Here is an 18229-nt window from a genome sequence, read left to right on the forward strand (position 1 = left end):
CCTTTCTTTGAAGAGCCAGAAAGTAAATACTTTAGGCTTGGTGGGCCATAGGGTCTCTGTCACAACCACTCAGCTTTTCCTTGCAGGGGAAGAAAGTAGCCCTAGACGATATATGAACAAATGGGCATGCCTGTGTTCCAATACAACTTTATTTATAAAAACAGATTGTAGGCTGTGGTTTGCAACTGCTGCTGTACCTGGATCAGGAGCCCAGATCCAATAAAGAGAGGGCAATTTGGGATTTAGGAGGTGCTGAGGATACAGGGTACGATGGAACACCCAGGTATAGACATTAACTACAGTTCTGCAGTGTCCAGACCTGTATGCCTTCAGACCGGGCACTAGACTGCTCTGGGTCTTGGTTTGTGCTTCAGTAAAATGGAAGCAACACTGTTCTTAAAGGAGCTGTGAGCCTGAAATGAGACTGAGTTACGTAAAACCACCTGATATCACTCTCTGCACATGGTAGGTCCATGACAAAGCTTTCTTGCCCTCTTTCTTTCCTTTCCCTCTGACTTGATCTTTATAAGAACTTACATGATTGCCTTTTCAGACCAGCGGTGCTTCGAAGCACCCAGTTAGGAATATCTGGCTTCGACCACACAGGGCTCCAGTGCCGACCGCACACCTGGCTAAGTGTGGGGCTTGGAGCACATTAGCCAGCTTTTCTGAGCCCGGCTTCCTTCCTTGTGGGGTGACTGTGAAGATGAACTGAGTTAACGCTCACACAGTGTCCAGCACCTATTAGATGCTCAATTAAATTCTAATCATCATTCTGATGATTAGGTTCTTATGTATGTTCATTTTTTCACCCCACAAATGGTCACTGAGTGCCTCCTCTCTGTGTTAGATGTGGGGCCCAGGCAGGGTGGTCAAAGGGCCTTGTACCCGCCCAAAGGATAAAGTGCCACATGGAGAAGGATCTTAATTGCACACGTGAGCACCTGATGGCAGGCTGTGGTATTCGAGGAGGACCACGGGAGGGGCATGACAAGGGAATCACGAAAAGGAGAGGTGTGGGGGAAAAGCTGCATCTTTGACACTCTGGCTGGGAGGCAGTGGGGGCCGGGGTCAGTGGGGGCTGCCGGGACCAGGGCTCTAGCAAGCAGGCTCCTTCCCTGCTCCTCGCGAGGCTGGGAGGGTGACTGTTTGCTGGAGGCCGGCGACCCATGGGGACAGCCACCCGTCTGTGCCGGAAGAGCGCTTCTCCAGGCGCTCTGCTCATAGATCTCCCGCCCCAGCCCAACCTGGCTTGGGCAGGCGGGGGAAGGCCCCACTGCCAGCCACTCGCCATGCTGGTCATGTCTGCGCTCCCAGCTCTGGAGGTGAAAGGTAGAGATGCTAACCACAGCCCATCAGTCCTCCCCAGCTGGAATAAGACAACACGGGAAGCAGAGCCACGCTCCCGGCCAAATAAAAGCCTGTTTGCCCAGCCTCCCTGGCTGTGAGTGCTGTAAAACACAGGGTTCTGCGCACGGATTTCTTCCATACCATTATATTCTCTCGGCTGTGCTCGCAGGTACTGTGGCCTGCCGCGGCCCTGAAAGCTTCTCGATGCCGTGACCCTGCTGGTTTGTAACACGCTCAGGAAGAAAAGGACACAGCCAGCGGCAGACTTTCCTCTTTCTTCCCTCCTTGCTCTCTCTTTTCAAACTCCCACATGCAAGGCAGTGAAGAATAGCACTTCACCTACCACGGGGCTGCTGCGCTGGAGATGAGAAACCTGATTCTTGGCCAGCAAGGAAGGGAGGGAGGTGCGGGGCAGCGGGCAGGGGCAGGAAGAGGACAGGGGAGATGGGGAGGGCAGTTTGGTGGAAAACGTCTGTCTTGCTATTCCCTTTTGAAAGCATCTCTGTCTGGTGTCAAGGTCTTTGCCTACTCAGGCCAACTTTTACAATGACTTTCAAAGCCCTGTCCTTCGCTGTTCAATTTGACAGGTGTTTTGCAAGCATCAACTTGCAAGGAAAAATATAATGCCCTGCCATTATACGGGGACAATGGATAAAATGAAGGCTTCTGCTTGGTGGGGAGGGGCTGGGGGGTTTACAACAAGTTTCTTTTGGCTGCCAATAAGGAACCTGGATAAGCAGAGAGCTCGAGTCTGGGCGCGGAGCATAATGAGTCATTGTAACTGACTTGGAAGGCAGGACATTACGGTTGCTGCTTGAGCAGTGAATCCTCCTCCTTCTCCTCATGGCACCTGGGCACTAATAAGCTCCTACTAGGTGCCAGGCTCTGTGCTATGCCATGGAGACAAGGGAGAACAGGTGGCATCTGTGGCCAGATATAAACATCCTATCCCAAGCAATGCTTATGTGTCAGGCATACCTGTCCTCCTACTTACTACATGCGTACACACACACACACATACACACACGTGTCCCAAGCAATGCTTATGTGTCAGGCATACCTGTCCTCCTACTTACTACATACACACTCACCCCCCCCACACACACATACACACACACACACACACACACACACACACATACACGTCCCAAGCAATGCTTATGTGTCAGGCATACCTATCCCCCTACTTACTACATACATACATACATACACACACACACACACACACACACACACGTCCCAAGCAATGCTTCTGTGTCAGGTATACCCATCCTCCTACTTAATATACACACACAGACACACACACAGACACACACACACACTCTCACGTGCTACTGCCCAGGCTTATAACCCATCCTCCTACTTAATACACACACACAGACACACACACACTCTCACGTGCTACTGCCCAGGCTTATAACCCATCCTCCTACTTAATACACACACACACACACACACACACACACACACGTGCTACTGCCCAGGCTTATAAACACCAGGGCTCATCTCTGTGTCTCGGTCCTTTGCCCAGAGTGCATCCTCCCTTAGCCTGGCCTGACTGGAATGCAAAGAAAGTGGGAGTATTTTTGGCAACTCAGAAAAGGAAGAGTGAGTGCCCCGAAGGACAATGAGGCCCCTCAACAATCCTATTTGTTGACTGCACGTGATGTGCCAGGAGCTGTGCGCCATCTCCTTTATAGGCATCCTTCCCTTGGAGCCCCACCGTTTCCCTAACGAGGTGGGCGCTGTGGCCCCATCGTACCAATGACAGAGCTGAGGCAGAGCGACTTGCCTGAGGTCACAGAACGGGTATGAGGACACATTCAGGTAAAATGCAAGGGGCAGCTGCTCAGATCAGCTGACACAAATACTCGGTACAGCAGGATGGTGGAAAACACAGGTTTGAATCCTGGCTCTGTGGTCAGTAGCTGGGTGCCCTTGGGCAAGTTACTTGCCCTCTCTGTGCCTTAGTTTTCTCATATTTAAAACAGAGGATTGCGACAGTACAGTAAATTGACTGGTTCATAAGTTCTTGGAAATCTCGCAACTTTTAGTGAAAAGATGTATAACAAACTCAATGTTACCACAGGTTAATGGATGTAAACAAGAGCTAAACTCCTACACACTAATGTATTTCTAGTAACAAAAGCATCACCAAACTTCTGAATAAAGACACCAAAACGTCTAAATATTAAACACTGAAATAAATGTGAGCTATATATACATTTAAGACAGATCAGTAAAAACAAGGAAGATAATGATTTACCCAACAATTCCAGTTCAGGGCTGCAGGGGGCCAGAGCCTCTCCTGGCAGCTCAGGACACTGGGAGGGAACCCACCCCGGGTAGGGCACGGATCACACACGTAACTGCACTCACCCACTCTGGGACCACTGAGACTTGCCAATTCACCCAGCGTGCATGGCTTTGGGATGTGGGAGGAAACCAGAGGATCTGGAGAAAACCCACATGGGGTGAACACACAAACCCCACAGGGTGAGCACGCAAACTCCACGGGGAGAACACATAAACTCCATGGGGAGAGCATGCAAACTCCACAGGATGAGCATGCAAACAAACTCCATGGGGAGAACACACAAACTCCACGGGGTGAGCACACAAACTCCATGGGGAGAACACACAAACTCCACAGGGAAAACACACAAACTCCACGGGGTGAGCACACAAACTCCATGGGGAGAACACACAAACTCCACGGGGAGAACATGCAAACTCCACGGGGAGAACATGCAAACAACATGGGGAGAGCATGCACACTCCACAGGGTGAGCACGCAAACACCACAGGGAGAACACACAAACTGCACACAGACAGTGGCCCTGGATGGGAAGCTATTTTTTTCTTATCAATTATGATAAAATGATGTTATCTGAGGACCTGTATTTACCTCCCAGGATTCTGCAGGACTCGTTCCCATGAAAGCTTGCAGATAGTACCTGGCCGCCAAGTAAGGCTTGACACATGAAGATTGCTAGTTACAGTAATGATAATAATAATTGGTATTATTTAGCTTGAACTACAAATTGAATGTTCTACTATGACCTAGGTGCCTCAGGGACCCAGGGAAGATGAGGCCAGTCCTGGGAGCTGGGAAGCTGAGCCCAGGGGCAGGGGCACTCTAGGGTAATTCATGCTGGTGGGGCACGGACCACATCAAGGGCTTCGGCTGGTGCCAAAGCTCCACTCTATCTGCTCTGGCCACTTCCCACTGTCCCTGAGTGCGGCTCACAGGCTAAGGTGTCACCGGCATCTTCCTGCCAGGCCCTGCCGAATGGTTAAGATGCCTGACTGCCTTTCATTCTGTGGCGCACATTCTGCAGGGAGCTCTTTGTTGTGGCCTCAGAGCTTGGCAGTCTCCACCTGAGATCTGAGTGCCTTCCTGGCAGAGTTCAGGGCCGAGGCCAGAGCCAGGGGAGGGAACTGGGCATGGATACCACCTGCTCTTAGGGTCTGCCAGGGCCCCAGGAGCTCTGAACAATGCGGATTTTCACACAAATGAACTGAGTTATTTTTCTCCATGGGAAAAGGGCACAGGGTGGGGAGAAGGGTCTGGCCAGGAGGGCAGGAGGCCAGCAGGCCTATTCTGAACATTTGAGGCTGCTGTGGGCACCTCCTGTGTCCCAGAGACATCAATCGGACAATAGGTGTCTCAGTGGGTGAGAGAGACTGACATCTCTAGCACGCCTGCTCTGTGCTGGACACACTCCAGGCATCACCTCACTTTCCCAATCCAGTGTCACACTCCCAGGGGAGGACGGATAGAGAGGTAAACCTGACTATCGTTCAAGTTCAACCATTCACTACCTGTGTGACCTTGGGCAAGGTGCTTCATCTCTGCGTGCCTCAGTTCCCTTATCTGCAGAATGGGGAGATGAACAGCATCTCACTCATAGCGGTGGTGTGTGAATGACATGAGACCCCTCACTGCAAGGGATTTAGAAGAGTTCCTGGTCCCCAGTGAGGAAAGCTGCTACTATGGCTTTTGTTACTTCCCTGATCACTGTCAAATCAATTCCAGAAGGGGTACCCCTGTTAACATCTTTCAAATGAGAAAACAGAAGCTCACAGGGAGGAGCGACTTGCCCCAGGACAACAGCCAGAATGCGGAATCCGGGTCTTGCCCTGGGACACACAGCCAGAATGCGGAATCCGGGTCTTGCCCTGGAACACACAGCCAGAATGCAGAATCTGGGTCTTGCTGACTCCAAAGTTGATGCTCTTTTTCCTAAGCTGGTGGTTCCTAAACCTTTTGGGGCCCATGACCTCCTAGAAAATCTGATGAAAACAAAAGATCCTCTTGCCACACACGCAGACACAAACGCAATTACCAGGCATTCCCAGTCCCTCTGAGGCCAGCCATACTGGGACCCAGGTAATGCAACTACCAGGTGTTCCCAGTTCCTCCGAGGCCAGCCATACTGGAAGACAAAGTTTCATGGATTCTTAGTTAAAAAACAATCCCCATCTTACATCTTGCTGTATTCTACAGAGTGTGTTCTTTTGTTTTCAAGGGATTATCATGTTTCTTTGGAAAACAGTGCTGAAAAACGCAATGAGGAATTCAGACTCTTTGGCTCCAAACTCTCAGGCCACCTTCTTGCCCCCTCTTCCTGGTCCACACAGGTGAGGCCAGCAGGGAGGTCTGACACTCTGCTGTGCTTGGCCCTGATGCCTGTGGATGGGTCACATCCAGGACCATATCAGCATCCTCTCCAACCTGGGCACCGTTTCTCAGGGCTGCTCCTGCCCCCGGGAAAACATAACCCCTACCTCTGGCAACATGCCCTGACATGTACGTAGGTCACCGTACACACTGGACATTCTCTGTCTGGTCCCTCCACATCCATCCTCTGTCCTGCTCCATCCCCGGAAGGCTGAACCCTACTGAATGTGTCACAGGGACAATTTGGGCCTGTGGCCGACAGGTGGGATGGCCTGATGGGAGGCCATGGCCGGAGAGCAGACGGCTGCAGGAGAGAGAGCTGCAGCTGTTCTGTCCCCAGTCCCTTCTTCCTGCTTTGCTGCTGTCCTCTGGCAGGGGCTGTGTCCCTCCACACTGCAGTGCCCACTGGTAGCTGCTCCTAGGCTCCTGTCCTCACTGGACCCCAGGAATATCACTTCCTCCCCCTGCCCTTTCAGCCCCTGGGGTGGTTAAGAGCTCTGACACTACTCCGCTCTGGGAGCCCCAGCATCCTGTTGCTCCGTGGGCACTGCCTATACCCCCGTAAGCTGCCATTGCATGACAGGGTCTTTCTATGAGGCTCCTGTGCAAATTCTGCTCCCTCCTAGGGCCTTGGCCCATCTCCTGTGGCACTGGGGAAGGGTTCGTTAGTGCTCATCTTTGACATACTCGGGGAGCCCAGAGCTGATGTCCCCTTCCAGAACCTGGGAGAGCAGTGCTCTTTCAGAGGGACTCAGAGGGGTGGAAACACATGGCTCTGACACTCAAGCCCGCCCTGAGGGGCCTTATCTCACCTATGCATGTCGGCTTCCTCATCTATACAATGGGGACAATGAAACATGCACATAACAGGGCCTTCTATGAGCACATGCTGTGCCAATTCCGAAGGGCCAGCAGTGTTTGTCATTATGATTTGTTATTCATTCTGTCAGTTTCTGAAGGAACCCTGCAGATCTTGGGTTCATGGTCCCGATGAGTCAGAAGGGCCAAAGCCATGCAGTCAGTGAACACTCACATACCCCAGGTTTAGTGAGGGCCTGGGACTTTCTTTTTCTTTTCTTTTCTTTTTTTTTTTGAGATGGAGTCTCGCTCTGTCACCCAGGCTGGAGTGCAGTGGTGTGATCCTGGCTCACTGCAACCTCCACCTCCCGGGTTCAAGTGATTCTCCTGCCTCAGCCTCCCAAGTAGCTGGGACTACAGGCATGCGCCACCAAGCCTGGCTATTTTTTTGTATTTTTAGTAGAGACGGGGTTTCACCATGTTGGCCAGGCTGGTCTCAAATTCCTGACCTCAAGTGATCCACACACCTCGGCCTCACAAAGTGCTGGGATTACAGGCCTGAGCCACTGCGCCTGGCCAGGAGTTTTTTCTTGAGTGACGTTTGCTAGTATAACATAGTTGGGGCCGGTGGGTGGGGTGGGAGGCTCTAGAGCCAGTCTGGAGATCAAGTCTGAGCTCTGCCACTTCCTTGCTGAGTAGACATAGCACTGCCTACAGCTGCTACAGTTGCTGTGAGCACTGAGATGATGCCGGTGTGAGGACGGCCCCCTGATGCACAGTAAGTGCTTAATAAACAGTAGTCGTCATAAATTACTGCAGTGCTTGGCAGGCCTTAGTTCTCTCATCTGTGAAATGGGGCTAATAGTGTCCATCTCATAGAGCTGCTAGGGAGTGAATGGGAAGATGTAGGCAAATGAAAAACTGTCTTTGTTACTGTTATCATTCTATCTGCCCCTGTCTGGGCCTTGGCCTGGCTGGTAAGTGGCTGTGGAGACAGTCAATCCCACAGAAATGCTGCCAGCCAAGTCTTTCCACTGTGGCGAGGCAATAGTGCTGTCTTTGGAACTCAATTTATTGAAGGGGGCTTCTCTCTAAGGCAGGGCAGAACTGCTGAGCCTGCACTCCTCGGCTGGCCCCGGGGTTGGGGGATGGGGGTGGCGGGGGAGATGGGCCCCCGTCTCCACTCCGGGGAGAGTCCCTTACACAAACATTTGCCGACGGGCGCATTTGGGCTTGTCAATGGTTGTCGATAAGGACAGGCTCTCTTTCTGCACATCAGGATTTGGGGTCTTATTGAGTTGTGAGCTTGCAACTGTGTATTTAGCCTTCATTTCTCTGGTTCCACATTTGCCTCAGCTCAAATATTCCCCAGTCTGAGACTGGGAGCCTGGCATGTGCCAGGTACTATGCTGGGCACAGGGGACCCAGGGAAGAACTGATCACTAAGAGAGATGAGCACAACACAGCCCCCATGTGGGGAAGGCACGGGTCCAGAGAGGATAACAAACCATAAAGAAATAAGTTACAACGTGGCAAGAAGGCATGGTGACAGAAGAGGAGAGTAGAGGATGGAGAAATTACTGATACCTGTGGAGGGGGAGGGAACAGGGAAGGCTTCCTGGAGGAGGTGTCATTCTATCTGGGTTTTGAAGGCATTTATCAGGTTAAAAAAAAAAGTGAGGGGCAAGGCATTCTAAGCAGAGGGAACAGCATGTGCAAAGGCACAGAATCCTGTCTGGAGTCTGGGGAACAATGAACTCTGTGGGAGGTGTGGTGGGAGGAAGGAGGAGTCCGGGAAGACCACAGGTGTGGGCAGGAGGCAGTGTTGTGAAGTGTGTGGCAGCTGGGCTAGGATCAAGGGGATTCCCTGCTATCTCTGGAGTTCCAAGTCCACTTGTGGGGGATGCAGTCCTGCTGCATTGCTGAGACGCTGCTTCTCAGAAGCCCAGTCGTTTCGCCCTAAGCAAGACCAGTGGCCCTGCTGGAAGGCTCCTATCTCCATAAGAGAAACTGTTCCCAAGGTGCTGCCTGGTTTGGCAACAGAGCTGCACCAGTCAGGCGAGGGAATAATCACTCCTGGCTCCAGGTTCCATGTCTACACAGAGAAGTGGGGTTGGGGGATGCTGGTAGCAAACACCCCTAGTCTGTACCCGGTGACACCCGAGGCCCTGAGCTGCCCCACAGAGAAGGGATGGATGAGGGCACAATGGTGGCTCCATCCAGGAAAGGTCCTGAGACCTGGGACCCAGGCGACAATGAGGTGGGGAGGAATGCGGTGGCGTGCCAGGAAGACCTCAGAGCACCATGGGTGGCACCACGGACAGGACTGTTCCCCATCATGGAGCCTAGCTTTTCTGGGCATGCAAAAGGCAGAGAAGCTCCCCAGCTGGGTGACCCATCGCCAAGTAAGCGGGATCCAAAGTGGGTGGAAAGCCAGCAGCTGCCCTTTTGCTGCCGGGCCCAGGCCACAGTGGAAGCACTTCTGTGATGGGAGGCGGAGGTGTGGAGATGGGGATCAAGGTCAAGTACCCCTTGATATCCCAAGTTTGGAGGGTGTGTACCCTACAGCAAGGGGCACCTGCCATACTTTCCATGTGTCCAGGGTGGAGCGATTCTTGGGGCTGTCTCACCCTCTCCTCACCTGACTGAACACAATCTCTTGGAGAAGACGAGGCCCTGCTGACCTCATCTGCTCCCTCTCTTCTCCCCTCACCTCCAGCCACGCTGGCCTCCCTGTTTCTCACACATACCGAGCTTGCTCCAACCTTGGGGTCTCCCCTGCCCCTGGCCTCCTGCTTAGGCAGCCCTTTGTTGGGTACAGATGTCACCTCTGCAGTGAAGCCTCTCTAGCCCACCTGATGAGGAATGTGTCCCAGCCTCTTCCACCTGAGCCTAGGGCCCTGCTTGGTTACTGTCATGTGGGTGCATGAGGGCACAGCGGGCGCTCAGTATTTTCTGGCCACCACCTGAATAGTCACTGAGGCCACATGACACCACCAAGGTGGGTAAGAGGTGAGTGAGACCTGTGGGCATCAGCCCTCCGGCAGGAAGTGGACGGGGTCATGGAAGAAAGTGATCAGCAAGAGTGTGGTCCCCAGGGCTGGCCACCAGGAAGGCCGTGAGCATCCCTGCCCTGCGGACACTGGAATCTGAACACAGAGCACTGTGAGGACAGAGCCAATGGCCACGAGCTGTGACCTGGCAACCTGGCAGGCAGGGAGGGATAAACACTCTGACCTCTGTCTCGCCCCCAGTGACCTAACCCGACTGCAACCCAAAAGGGCACAGAACCCAGATGCTTCCATGTAGGCCAGCCTCCCGGCAGGGGGTGCCCAAGGAAGGTGGAGAGCAGGTCTGGAGGGGCTGTGGGAGGATGCCCAGCAGGAGGTGCTTGGCAGCCTTTGTGCCCATAGCCTGCTGGGTCGAGGGCAGTTCTCTCAGATGTCCCATCCACCTCTTGTGTTCCCCAGGGGGCCCATGAGTCAGCCCAAAAGACCGTCCCGCTCCTACCATGAAAGTGCGCAGCCGTCTTCCGCCGCAGGGCCTGCAGGGTCACCTCGGAGTCGGCCCACTCCAGCACCAGCCTCCGCCCGTACAAGTGGGTGCTGTGACACAGGGCGTTGAAGGCTCTCTGCAGAGGGACAAGAAACGAAACTGCACATCAGCTGGATCAGTGTGGCAGACACTCCACTCTGCCCGCCAGCTGCCTGCCCGCGTCTCAGATGCCAAAGCCCAGGTTCTGGCCCCGTGACATCTGATCTCCAGCGAGGGTTTGGGGAGCGGTTGGGCGCATCTATTTAATTAGTGGGTTGCATTCCCAGGGAGAAAGCTGCAAGTGACTGAGCAGTCAATATATCTGCCGTCTGGGCTGTAATTGGTGCCTGGGCTGAGGCAGCCGTCTATTTGCCGTGTGTCATCTGATCTGTGGAGGGTGACCCCATTAGTGGGCTCGCCTCCCACCCGGCTGTCTGCATGGCGGCCACTTGAGAAAGCCGAGCCCTGGCTGGCTGCCGGATGACAAGCGTGCAGGCCTCTGGGTGTCACTGGGTGTCGCTCTCCTTCACTGCCCAGGTGACTCTGTCCCCCACGCTGCTCTTGAAGGGGCCCCTTCTGTCTCTGCTGCCAGTGCCCTTCGCCTCCTCGCTGGTTCCCCCAGCCCTGCGCTCCCAACTCCCGCTCCCAGCTCCCACCCCCAGCTCAGCAGCCTGGGTCCTGGCACAGGCTGTTCCCGCTTACTCTTTGCTGTTCCCGACTCCCACATGCTGCCTGGTTCCCTCTTTCTGCTTTTTAACAGCTATACTGAGACAGAATTCACATACTATATACACTGCTTGTCTGAAGACAATTCAATGCATTTTAGTATAATCGCAGAGCTGTGCAAAATGTCATCAAATCAATTTTAGAACATTTTCATCACCCCCAAAGGAAACCCCACACCCCTTAGCTAGCAGTCCCCCAGCCCCTGGCAACCACCAGTCTGCTTTCTGTCTCTGTGGATTTGCATATTCTGGACATTTCATAGGAACGGAATCATACGGTAGTGATTAGTACCGTCTTAAACATCGCTAGGTCTCAAGTTCAATGGCACTGCACAGGGACGCCCTAACTTGATGGGCTCATCCCCAAACACTCCCACGGCACAGAGAGGCCATGAGCTTAGTGGCCAAAAGCTTGGAGTCTGAGGTCACCCTGACCAGGAACGACAGACCCTGCAGGTCCTAACTTGAAGATCTTGGGCAAGTTAAAGAAATCTTCCTGGACTCTGTTTCCTTATCCATAAAACGGGTATGTTCATATATGCCAATCTCAAGGGTTCTAGGGACAAAAATGAGTTAACAGCATCTAGAACAGTATGGGCACACCATAATTACTCAATAGATGCTACTTCTCGTTGCTGTTGTTTTGTTACCGTAGACATCACATTTGCAGCTGCTTTCTCTCAGCAGACAGCTTTCGGGCAGGCATTGGTTTAAAGAGCAGTAGGCTCCAGGTGCTTGAGCATTGGCAGTGGAGAGCAACGGTGGCTAAGAAGGCCCTCTGCTTTGCTTCTGGGTTGCAGAGAGCACCAGTGGGTACAAGAAGAGGAGGGGTTTGCTGCTCTTGTTTCTTTTATGCTGTGAAGAATCATACAACTGGAAGGGTCTGGATGGGAACCCATCCAACTGTGCTCCTTATCTACAATGTAGCTCTTATGGTCAGACCCTGTCCCGCAAGAGGGGCCATATTGAGTCCTAACCCCCTCTACTTCAGTATGTGACCTTATTTGGAAATAGGTAGCTGCAGATGTAATCAGTCAAGACGATGTCTTACTGGAGAACAGCAGGCCCTGAGCCAATGACTAGTGTCATTGGATGGCCATGTGAAGACAGAGACACACGGCAAATGCCGTGGGGAGATGGAGGCAGAGACTGGGTGATGAGTCTACAAACCAAGGATGCCAACTGTCCCCAGCAGCCAGGGGAGAGGCACCAAACAGGATTTCCCTCGGAAGGAACCAATCCTGCCAGCACCTTGATTTTGAACTTCCGGCCTCCAGAACTGTGAGACACATTGCTGGATTTTTAAAATGTGTTTTGAGGCAAGGTCTCGCTGTCACCCAGGCTAGAGTGCAGTGGTGTGATCATGGCTCACTGCATCCTCGAACCCCTGGGCTCAAGCAATCCTCTCACCTTGGCCTACCGAGTAACTGGGACCACAGGCACATGCTGCAATGCCTTGCTAAGTTTTTAATTTTTTGTAGAGACGGGGTCTCCCTACATTGCCCAGGCTGGTCTTGAACTCCTGAACTCTAGTGATCTCCTGCCTCAGCTTCCCAAAGTGCTGGGATTACAGGCCTGAGCCACTGTACCCAGCCCATTTCTGTGGTTTGAAGCCATCCGGTCTGTGGCGTTTTGTTATAGTAGCCCTAGGGAAAGGACGCAATGCCCTTGGGTAATCAACTGCCACATCTTGAGCCTCCGTTTCCTCATCCCTGTTGGGGCTGGCTGTGAGATTTACACAAAACGAGCCCAGAGGGCAGCACATAATACACATTCAATAAACAAATGAATCCGAAGAGACAAAAGGGAGGTGACTAGAACATGCATCTTTTTAAAACTAGACATGCAGCCAAATTAAAGAAACGCTTTGTTCTCTTCTGTGCTGTTCTGCGAAGGACCAGGTGCAGAAAACTTTTTCTTTCCTTTTTTTTTTTAACTTTAATTTAAAAAACTCTTTCTGACTGCCAGCAGAGCCTCTGCATTTTTTTCCATGTGGATATAAAAATGCATCTGGACTCTGAGCCGAAATGGCCCATTCAGAGCTTTAAAACACACGCGTTCTCAGCTGGCGAGGCAGAGAAACGGCTTGACTGGGGGAGCTGGGGTTTTAAGATGGGGGAGAGGAATTGGTGGGGAGTCTGGTGTGGCGGATGTTCCATCCTCGTGCCAGGGTCCCTGAGGAGCTGTGGTCCCGGGGACATGGTGGGGTGGGGGTGGCCAAGGGGATGCATCTGGTGAATGCCAGGCTGGAACTCTCAAGAACGGAATAAGATCCCAGGAGGTAGGTCCGAGTGAGAGGCCCCAACCCCAGCCTCTCTGATTCCCACTGTCAGATTTCAATGTTTCCTTCTCTCCCTTGGAAGCCAGTTCTCTATTCCCGTACCACAGAAAGCCCGGGAGATCTCTATTCATTGCAGGAGTCACTAAAAATTCCCTCTTCTGGCTTCTTTGCGACATCACCTCTCACAAATCTTTCTCTCTTCCCTCTGCACTCCTCTGACATGTTATTGGCCTCTCTCTGGAAGAGCTCTTCATGGTAAGAGGGGAGGTGGCATGGCAGTTTAGAGGGTGGGCTCTGCTGCTGGCCTGCCTTGGTTCAAATCCCTGCTCCAGTGCTTATGAGCTGTGTGATCTCAGGCAAGCTGCTGAACCTCTCTGAGCCCGAGCTTCCTCATATGTAAAAGGAGGGCAGCAGCAAAGAGTAGTGAGAATTCAGAGAACTGTTAAGTCTGACACTTAGAACACTGGCACATAACATGTGTCACTTAAGATTGGCTGTTATTATGATGATGTATGCCTCCACTTTTCATTATCAGGCTAAAGAGCAGGGAGAAGGGAAGGTAAGATACAAAAGCTCTTTTGTATTTGAAGTTAGAGCACAATACGTGGTTCTCCAAAAATAGCAGAATTACCCTGCTGAGTTCTAGTCCCTGCAGGTTAATATGAAATCAGGTTGCATTCCCAAGTGCCCACTGCCTGGGTGGCTGGAATGTGGTGGCCTCAAACTGTCGCAGGCAGTGTGAGGACAGTGATTTGAGGCTAAAATAGGCCTTGGATAATCCAGAGTAATTGTGTTTCATTAAAAGAGCATAACGAGAGCTTGTTATATTTGACACATTCTAGGGGCAAGGCAGGTGGGGAGGAGGAGGAAGATGCAGGCCCGGGTCTCAAGGGGCTTTTGGGTTGGCACAGAAAAGACTGTGAGGAGCTTGGAAGGTTCCAGCCATCACAGAGGGAAAAGCGCAAGCCAGAGAGGTCCACTAGCAGCTCCCTCCCTGGTGTCTACCTACACTTGACCCCACTGAAACTTGACCTCCACCTTCTCCCAAGCGTTTTTCTAAACCTCAGCTGCGGGCATGATGCTCCTCTGCCAAAACAGCCCCTGGGCTTGTTCATCTCAGGAGACTGAGGAGTTACTGCACCTTTGTTCCTCTCCAAGTCTGGCTCCTGCTGTCTGATTTTCCTTTTGTGGCATCGAAGGCCTTCTTAGCAAGGATGATCCTATCTCCTAGCTCCATGGCACTCCAAGCATATGACCTCAGCCTACTCCTGAGAACAGACATTATTCTCCCATTTCAATGAATGGGAAACTGAGGCACTGGCCAAGGTTTGTATGCAGGTCAACTTCCTTCTCCTTCTTCCTTTTGGCCTCTACACGTTGTCTCTGGCCCCTTACACAGACGGCCCAGGGAGGGTTCTGCTCCTCCTGCACAGGCAACAGCCAGGCACCCTCCCTGTGCCCTGGACACCTGGCCTCCGTTTCCAGAACCTGCTCCCTGCCCCATAATGCCTTCTGTGTGCCAGTCTTCCTGACTCAATCTTGAACCCTGGAGGGAAGGCGCTCCATGCTTAAGATCCTCAGCCTGGTGCTGGGGCAGAGGCCACTCAGTCAATGTTCACAAAGCACACTGTGGCGTCTCCTTCACTGGGTGTCTTGAGAACACGTCTCCAGACTCGGGTAGATGGTTAGGCTGGTCCTAGCTGGGGACGGAGGGCTTGCTTAGATGTCCTGCCACAGTTCCCTTCAAACCCCTGCACTTTATAGACTACAAACGCAACGGGGATAGGAGTATGTCCCGTTCTGAGAGAGCAGGCAGTGCCTGACCATCCAGACGAGTGGGACATTTGGCGTTTTGAAACGATACACAAATAATCTTGGGTCTGGCTCTGCTCCCAACATGCCTGGCTTGGCTGCAGGATGGGAATAGTAACCTGCACCACTATGGCTCGAGAGATCGCATATCAGACCCCCAGATGGTCTGCTGGAGAGGCCTGAAGATCCAGCACAGAACCCCGAGGATGCAGGAGTCCAGCAAAATGAACGTCACAGAAGAGAAGCCACCTCTGCTCTTGGGAGCACTTCCTGCCATCATTGATGGCCAGGGCTGGTTATTCCTGGTCCCTCCTCCCCCATCCTCTATGCTTTAGGAGCCGACTCTGCACAGTGTGACCAGGGCTCCCTTGGCCTCTGGTTTCTACTGAGGTGAAGCAAATGGGTGGCACTTCTGGGAGACTGGAGGAAAGAGGGGAAGAGGGAGGAGAGAGGTTGGTGCTGCATACCTCCCCCTCCCCCATCCTCTACGCTTTAGGAGCTGACTCTGCACAGTGTGACCAGGGCTCCCTTGGCCTCTGGTTTCTACTGAGGTGAAGCAAATGGGTGGCACTTCTGGGAGACTAGAGGAAAGAGGGGAAGAGGGAGGAGACAGTTTGGTGCTGCATACCTCCCCCTCCCTGCAGGGCTATAGCTCCTGCTCAAGGCCTCTCCTCAGCAGCTCCAGCCCTGGCTTTCCTTCCAACCCTCCTCTTGGCCTAAGGGAGATGACAGTTCTGGGGGCTTCGCCATCCCTGGGGAATCCCTTAGTCCTACCTATGCCTCCATAAATACCTCTTCATTCACACCACCTGGGGGTGGGGGTAGATTCTGTTTCCTGCCAGATCCCTGGCAGGATCTGGAGTCCCTTTGCCTTGACCGGGGGACAGGTGGATTTCCTACTTCAGATGGGGTGTCTCGCATGCCTTGGCCCTACTCAGAATTTGAGGCCTACCCAGGAAAGCTCTCAGCAGGTCTAGCCAGACTCCAGGGCTGCCCTCATGATCCAGCTCTCTGGCTCTGCTGTCCTGAAATCACAGCTCTTTGAGCTCCTCTGACTCAAGCCATGAACTCCAGGCATCAAGAGGCCTGGCCTCCTGCCGCCTTTTCTGAATTCCCTTAGAAGGCAATCTGCTAAGGTGGTGTGGGGTTGACAGCCGCAGGCTAGACTGTGGCCCAGCCTGGCGGCCTCTTTCAAGAACTGGGAAGGCATTGGAAGGCTGCCAGTGCAGCACTGGGCCTGACCTTTCTGCAGCCTCCCTGGAGACAGACCTCCTCTCAGCAACAAAAGGCACTGCATGCCCTTGGCATGACTTCCATCCCAAGGGGCTGTGAAGAACTGCCCAGGGCCACGGCTTCTGGGCAGAGCTGAGGACAGTATTCCTGTCTTTAGAACTCTAAGGCATTCTCCTGGCCCCTTCTGCTCCTCAGGGAGCTGTCTCTGGCAAAGCCAGAGGGCTGCATCTCTCAGCAGACGCTAAATCTGTCCTAACAAGGACGACATCAACCCCTCCGAAACCCGCTGTGCCCCCAACACCTACAGTAAGTGGCTGGCACTGTTGGGGGCTCTCTGCAGAGGTGGTCAAAAAATTGAGGCCAAGGACTTCTGGGAGAAGGGTCTGCCTCCCTGGGGTGTTTTAACGCCATCACCCTGAGAGAGAGACAGATCCTTTCCTTCGGTCCCAAGGCTCCCACTGTCCTGTGAGTAAGCTCTCAGCAAACCTCACTAGTTGCTTCCATCCTCACAGGGTAGCTGTCTGCTAGGCAGGAGTTTGCCCAGAATAAGTTAAGCTCCCTGCACAATCTTGGGTGACTCCCATCCCGGTCCCTTCCCAGAAATGACACCATGGAGCTGAGGGTGAACTTCTAGGAGAGACATCCAGGGTCCGCTTCTGGGTGATGCTGTCTGAACTCTTCAGACAAAGAGGCACCTCGCCCTCTCATTCATTCATTCCCTAGCTCGCTCAGCTCAGTGCGATTCGGCTCAAAGTCTCTGGGGAGCTGATTGTGAGGCAAACATGAGATGAGGAGACAAAGGTGGGACGCACTTTGGACTTCTGCAAGTTTATAGCACCCCTGGGAGATGAAAGAGAGCCACTAGGGAGAGAGGGCCAATGCCAGGGACCCAAGGGCACCAAGCCACAAGGCCATGGGCAGCACGGGCAGCTGAGGCTCTGGGCTCCCCTCAGGCACAGGCCTGGGCCTGCTGCTTTCAATAAACTTCTCTGAGTTTTCAATTTTTCAACTGCAAAATGGGGGTGCTTCAGCCTCTCAGAGCTTCTGGGAAGCATAAATAAGACAGCAACTCTTCCTTTAGCCCAACGCCTGGCATAATGGGAAGGGCCTAATTCCTGGTACCTGTTGCTGGTGCCATTTGTGGTAAAGTTTTTTTTTTTTTTTTTTAATTTAAATTATTTTAGGCTGGGTGCGGTGGCTCATGCCTGTAATCCCAGCACTTTGGGAAGCCGAGGCAGTGGGAATCACTTGAGGACAGGAGTTTGAGACTAGCCTGGCCAACATGGAGAAACCCCGTCTCTACTAAAAATACAAAAATTAGCCGGGTGTGGGGGCGCACGTCTGTGATCCTAGCTACTTGGGAGGCTGAGGCAGGAGAATCGCTTGAACCGAGGAGGTGGAGGTTGCAGGGAGCAGAGAACATGCCACTGCACTCCAGCCTGAGCGACAGAATGAGATTGTCTCAAAAAAAAAAAAATTATTTTAATGCTGTTAAAAGGGAGGAAGGCTGTCAAACTTGGCTGGGAGTTCTACCTTTCCTTGATGACTAGTACGGCCTGCCTGATAAATCTGAAATGAGGACGTCTGAACCTGAGTCCTTCTCGCTCTGATCTCTGTAGGACTGTGCAGTCCTCACTCCGCACAGAAGCTCCAGGGACACAATTAGCAGGGGGGTCCGTCCTGGCACTGAGTCTTGGCCACAAGGGCTGCTCACCTGCCCATCTGAGGAGGGCAGCCTGTCCTGATCCCAGGTCTCAGCCCATACACATGTGTGCTGGCCGAGCCTGCCTTGAAATGCAAGCTCGGGATTCA

General features: G+C 52.8%; 1 protein-coding gene across 3 annotated transcripts in view; it reads right to left on the reverse strand.

Moving 5' to 3' along the window:
- RBM19 (RNA binding motif protein 19) overlaps nucleotides 1-18229 on the reverse strand; it is a 142541-nt gene that overhangs the window by 12370 nt on the left and 111942 nt on the right. For all 3 annotated transcript variants that reach the window (XM_009426322.4, XM_054663659.2, XM_054663658.2), the window contains one exon: nucleotides 10343-10463. In XM_009426322.4, the coding sequence (XP_009424597.3) occupies nucleotides 10343-10463 (121 nt within the window). The remainder of the gene's footprint in view (nucleotides 1-10342; nucleotides 10464-18229) is intronic.

The sequence above is a fragment of the Pan troglodytes genome, chromosome 10 (genome assembly GCF_028858775.2).
Source record: "Pan troglodytes isolate AG18354 chromosome 10, NHGRI_mPanTro3-v2.0_pri, whole genome shotgun sequence".
Taxonomy (NCBI): Eukaryota; Metazoa; Chordata; class Mammalia; order Primates; family Hominidae; genus Pan; species Pan troglodytes.